We start from the raw sequence: 6,000 nt of genomic DNA on the forward strand, positions 1-6,000 counted from the left end.
CACACAACTTGCAGTTACTTCTGATTGGCTGAGACAATGTTGTTCACTTCGTCATTATCATCATCATTATCACCTTCATCATGCTCGCTCTGATTGTCATGCTCGCTCTGATTGTCTCATCTTCTGGTGAAAATAGTACTACTAAAGCATGTCTGCCTGTATGTCTGCCTGCCTGCCTGCCAGTCATTGCTGTTTTTTTATACACACTGGTCTTGAACTTAAAAGGATGGTCACCCATACCTTCCTTTGAAGGGATACTCTGTGGATGCCTTGATATATAACTCACACCCTGGGAGCAGATATGGGATCATAATTAACATTACATCATTACTGTTAACTAAAGGCTCATACATAGTCTGGATTTTCGGTGGTTAGGTGACCACCGAACTACAACATGACGTCACAAGCCGCGGTGAAGAGCACACCACCGCCACCGCTCCAGCCCTTCTCTCTGTTTTTACTCACCACCGCTCAACGTTATTTCGCGGTGGTCGTGGTGGTCAGCTCACCACCGAAAATCCAGACTATGAATAGGCCGTAGTAGTCTCACATTACTCTAGATCACCCCCCCAACACTAAGTCTCGTTGTATTTGGTCGCAATTGATACATTTTTTAATATGATTATGGCAAATAATCACGGAATTTCACTGCACTGAGAGACATGCAGCTGCTGTATACTCCCGCAGCTGCTCTATACGTCTCGTTACAACAGTGTTTTGTGCTAAATAACACCATAGAACCGCCATTAGCCTTTTCAGGTCACGCACCCCCTAAAGGGCGTTGGTGCGCCGTCAAGGGGTGCACGCACCACAGTTTGAGAACCCCTGCACTAGATGATCTCTGCCTACCGAAACCTCTAGTGACATCTAAATTAAATACGTACGGGCTAACGCTGCAGAGAGGATGGCTGTTAACGAACCTACACGGTCATTCAGAACCATCACCCATCTTGCCACAGTAACTGACTAGTGGTTCTAGAATTGGTTCTAAGTAAATATCAGAATCTTTTCCGTCCAGTTTTAGCCACAACATTAAATGTAAATGTCATCAGACATGTCGGTAGGTGGGACTCTGATCATCTGGCTGTACTTTTAGCTTGGTAGTCCAAATAGAGTCATTTCTTCAATGTTTCTCCTGTTCTAACAAAACTGTTGTTGCTATTATATAAATGATGGGTTTATTTTCCTTTTCTAGTTATGGCCTATTTGAGTCATTACTGCTGTTTGAGTTTGGAGTCGACTTTTAAACATTACTGGACCCTGGGGGCGAGCTGACATTATGATATAATGTCTAACTGACCGACTGAAATGTGCTCTCCCAGTGACTTTAGGGCCTCTAGTTTGAGGGCAGTAAACTGTTACTCTCAGCCTGTAACTATCCACCGCAAAGTTTCCTAGTTCTATGTAGTAATATAGACACACGGCACATACGCTGGGTATTTCACCTACAATTGAGGCAGCGTAAAGGTAGGAGCTGCAGTGAAGTCCAGTCCATAGGAATACACTGTAATTCAGAATGACTTTCTTGTTTCCTATTCCTGCCAAAAGAAGAGAACAGATTATAGATCACAAGTCTACTAGCCCTGTCCAAGATTCGGCTGAAGTAGTAGTCTAGTTTTGTTTTTACAGCTCATTAATGTTGGTGTTCCACTAAGCGCGCCACTCGGTGAGCGCTATGAGCTTGTAGATCTGCTATTTTTCAATAGCTAAAGTATAACATAATGCTTAGTTAAAACGCCAAAAGGGGTTCCCGCCCAGAATGGGTTAAGGTAGCTCGCCGGCTACAAGCTGAATTGAAAGGAAAAGACCCTTTTCACATTTTTCACATAACGACGTACTTGCACTTAAGAAATTGCTAATGAGGGCACGGTGACGCAGTCGGTAGCACTGTCGCCTCACAGCTAGAAGGTCCTGGGTTCCATTCTGGCTGTGGGCGCTGGGGGCGTGTTCTCTCCTCCGCGTCATCAGTGCCCATACCCATTGGTGACAATGGTGAGACACGGAAGTTTGTCTGCCATGTTTCTGAAAAATCTTTTATAGTGAAACATTTCATAGTTTGTGTGACTGAAAAATGTTTCCCTCTAAAATGCCTGACGGCATCCATCCCTTTATCTTCTGTACTGGTCCTGCTGTCCTCACTATCTCCACAGAAACCTGCTGCTTCCGCTATAACTCCATTCACCTCTGTTGTGTTCGACTGAACTACAGATTTATTTTAAATCTGTCCTTCCCATTTCTTCTTCTCTGTATAATGTTTCAATTTAACTTGATTTCAATACTTTTGTGCATAATCCAGCTCTTATCTCCCCCTGGCAGGATGACTCTTCATTTCATGTCATTCACCTTTTTGTTCTTGTCCATCCATTGCTTCAACTTGACTGCATCCCGTCTATTCTTTTTAATTTTGTTGTTACTGGTCGTTTATTTTTCTCTCTCTTTCTTCTCTATCAGATGTCACTCTTGAGATGAAAATAGGACGTACTCTTTAATTGGTGTCGTCTCTTTTGTGTTCTGTGTTTGTGTGTGTGTGTTTTTCCCGTCTGTCTGACAGAGCGCCTGGAGCCCCTGGATGCCGGTGGTGGCTGTGATGGTTGCTGTGACTGCAGCGGTCCTCTACCCGAACCTCTCCAAGAGCAGCTCCACTTAAACACATTCACGCATGGGTGTGCGTCCGCTCACACATACAGACACACACACACACACACACACACACACACACACACACACACACACACACACACACACACACCATGTGAGTTTCTAAGTGGACAGTGTATCCTGCCAGCATGTTGGCTGCAACACACACACACGCGCGCACACACACACACACACACACACACACACACACACGCACTTAAACACACATTGCGCTGTGAGGAGAGCAACACTGCTTTATTGTACAAAGTGTAATTGTATATAATTCTAGAGAGAGATGAGGGGTGATATAAAAGTTATAATTTCTACTATAGAATCAGTTGTTATTATGTACCAACAGGGGGCACTATGGGCTTGATTTGTTGTTTTATATCGGTTTTGTGTTGGTTGGAGATCCCAAGTTTCCCCAGACGTTTTCTGTTCTGTCTCTGCTGGGTACCACACTGTTCTGGGATCTGTTTCCCAAACTCATCTTTGGACTTATCATATCTTATTAACATATCATTGACAATGAATGGAACTTGGAAGAGGTGTACATGTGGTTTTGGAAAACCATCCCTGTTGTGTTCTGTGTTTCCAGCAATCATTACTATCATGGGCCCACACTATTCAGGATTTTGTTAACTCTAAACTTAGTTTTGGGATAAATTGTATTTCGTGTACTGATTTTGTTATAATGGGCGTCCTACTACTTTTGTTATTCACAAATTCCTGTAAGTTTATAGTAGATCTTTTTGCTAAATTTCTATTGTTTGTTTCCCAAAACAAACTTAGAGCAAGTTTAACCATGTCCCATAATGTAATACATTTGGTATATAAACATAATGAGAAACTTAGCTTTGTTCTGTTCCATTTCTCAATAATAACCATAATCTAAAAAGAAAATGGGTTTTGTTTCAGAACACCGTCTTTGGCCAAAGGTAAACGAACAGAGCAAAGACAAACTGAAGTCTAGTCCAAACAGACAGCGGTGGAAAAGGGCATTGTTGCTTCCATATCTTGCTCAAGGGCACTTTGACAGAACATTTCATGTACATTTAACTGTGTCAGTGGGTGAACCTGTGACCTTACAGGCACAGGAACAGGACTCTCAACCATTAGGTCAACAACCTGCCATCTAAAGATGTGGTTTTGGGAAACAAAAGCCTGGGCTCTTCTGTTCCAGTTTTAAAGATGGGTCTGTTGTCAATTTGCCATGTTAAATGGTTGCCATGGCAATCCTCATTCAAAGGTGTTTGGGGAGGGGGGGAAATTAAAGCCAAATTAAAAATGTTTGATTTCATGTATAATTTTCCTTTTCTTTTTTTTTTGGGGCACAAAAGGGGTTTTAAGTGCCTCTGTTTTAACTAACACCAGTTTGTGTATGTGTGTAGACAAAATATACAATCTCTCACACACACACGTGTGTGTTTACACAGACACACACACCTGGTTTGTTGGAAGAGCCACTCGTGTACGCGTTGACGCGTCCTTGCTGGAAACTTAAGTTATTTGGCCGTGAATCGAGTCGGTGAACTTCTGTGTGTGTGTGTGTCCTACGAGTGTGTGTGTCTGAGAGACTGCCGGTGAGACGAGGCGTGTCGGTCAGAATCGGACCAGGCGCACACACTCGCACCACCCTCCTCTTTGTCAATGTATCCGTCTTGTCTCTGTGTTTAACACAAAAAAAAAGATCAAATTATTCCTGATGTTCCAGTGAAATACACTACAGACAGAGAAAGAGAGAATTGTAAAATAAAAAAAAACGGATTAAAGTTATCAGATGGTGTGCTTACTAGACTTATTTTGTTAAAGGTTATTGAGATATGAGAGATATAGAGGTTATGAAGATGATGTATTGAATATGCAGATGTTTTGGATTAAAGTTGTAGCAAGCTGACCCACCAACACAACTCATGTCTTCTGTTTGTCTCAATGGGATTTGTTATGTTGCACGTTTATACATATTGTCACACAAACTATGCACCGATGTACCACATATCGGTATCGGCATAAAAAAATACATTAACTGATGGCAGTAGCCGATCTTTGTTTGTTTGCTTATCTGTCGATAAGCAAACATGGGTGTAAATGGGTTGGGGACATTACAGTATGTTTGGACATTTAGTAACTGTTGTCTAAAGGGAAAGCAAAGAACTCGGGTAGAAGATATTCTTTGGAGGCAGTGAACAAATGGAAACAAAAATGAACACTCTTATCGCCCTAGGCGGAGGTCTCCGTTCTATTAAATAATTACGCCCAACGCCCAGGACAGAGATTAATCAAAAGACGGAACATTTCTCATCAACTTTATGTAGGCCTATAGTGGGTACAGCAAGCATAACATTACATCAACCATTAGTCCTGGGTAGCCATGTAACACTTAATAATGTTATTACATATCTAATAACTTGATCAATCACCAATAACTCCAAACATAACTTGTATTGTTGGTTAGATAATAAGGATACGTCTTTAGCTACAGCCTCTATGAAAGGCACTTAAACTAATGAAACATTTATCTGCCCATGCCTATAAATAGGGTTGAGGGTTTCCTCCAAGAGGCTGAGAGGGACATAATGAATACGTTGAATATGTCTCTCTCTCTCTCTCTCTCTCTCTCTCTCCCTCTCAATGAAAGACGAGAAGAAGAGATGAGAGCGATGAGGGAAGGATAAGTGTCATGACACCCTGGGGAAGGAAAGAGGGTGGGGTTTGGACCACAGCCCACTGAGCTGTCTCTGAATCACCATGGTTAATATGGGCGAGGACGTCTTTTGGAAGAACATCCATAGTTGACACACACACACACACACACACACACACCACACGCATCATGGTCAGGAAGTTCTACTCATCACCTCCCAATAAGACAGACACAGACAGATACACCTAGCCCCGAGGCAGGTTCAGAGAGTTGAAGTGTGTAAGTGTGAGTGTGTGTCATGTAACATCATAATAATAATAATAATAAAGGCTACAGCCTGATGACAGAACAACTTGTTGACAGTAAATTTAAAATACAGACCTCTACTCAGGTATACTGTATGTGCATGACATCACATCACACACACACATACAAACTCACTCACTCAAGATCCAAACATCAGAAGATCATAGAGAATTTGTGAAATAGCTCTAAACACAGACCTCTACTTAACAGTATACACTGTCTGGACACGAATATGACGTAACCACACACACTCACAGAATGGGTTTATAACAGGCGTGTAGACTATACGTAAATGATTACCACCCCACGCACACACAATGACACGAGTTCAAAAGGAGATTAGATCATTAGATATACTGTAGGTCAGAGTTAGAGCTGTGTTTACATCTTCATGTTGCTGTGTACATATTTGA

General features: G+C 42.0%; 1 protein-coding gene across 3 annotated transcripts in view; it reads left to right on the forward strand.

The window, feature by feature from the left end:
- slmapa (sarcolemma associated protein a) overlaps nucleotides 1-4,557 on the forward strand; it is a 38,168-nt gene extending 33,611 nt beyond the window's left edge. For all 3 annotated transcript variants that reach the window (XM_080792233.1, XM_080792232.1, XM_080792234.1), the window contains one exon: nucleotides 2,552-4,557. Coding sequence is in view for 2 of the 3 variants with exons in the window: in XM_080792232.1 (XP_080648358.1) it covers nucleotides 2,552-2,647 (96 nt within the window). In the remaining variant the exon portion in view is untranslated. The remainder of the gene's footprint in view (nucleotides 1-2,551) is intronic.
- Nucleotides 4,558-6,000: the final 1,443 nt, after the last annotated feature.

The sequence above is a fragment of the Protomyctophum bolini genome (genome assembly GCF_963924005.1).
Source record: "Protomyctophum bolini genome assembly, chromosome: 2".
Lineage (NCBI taxonomy): Eukaryota > Metazoa > Chordata > Actinopteri > Myctophiformes > Myctophidae > Protomyctophum > Protomyctophum bolini.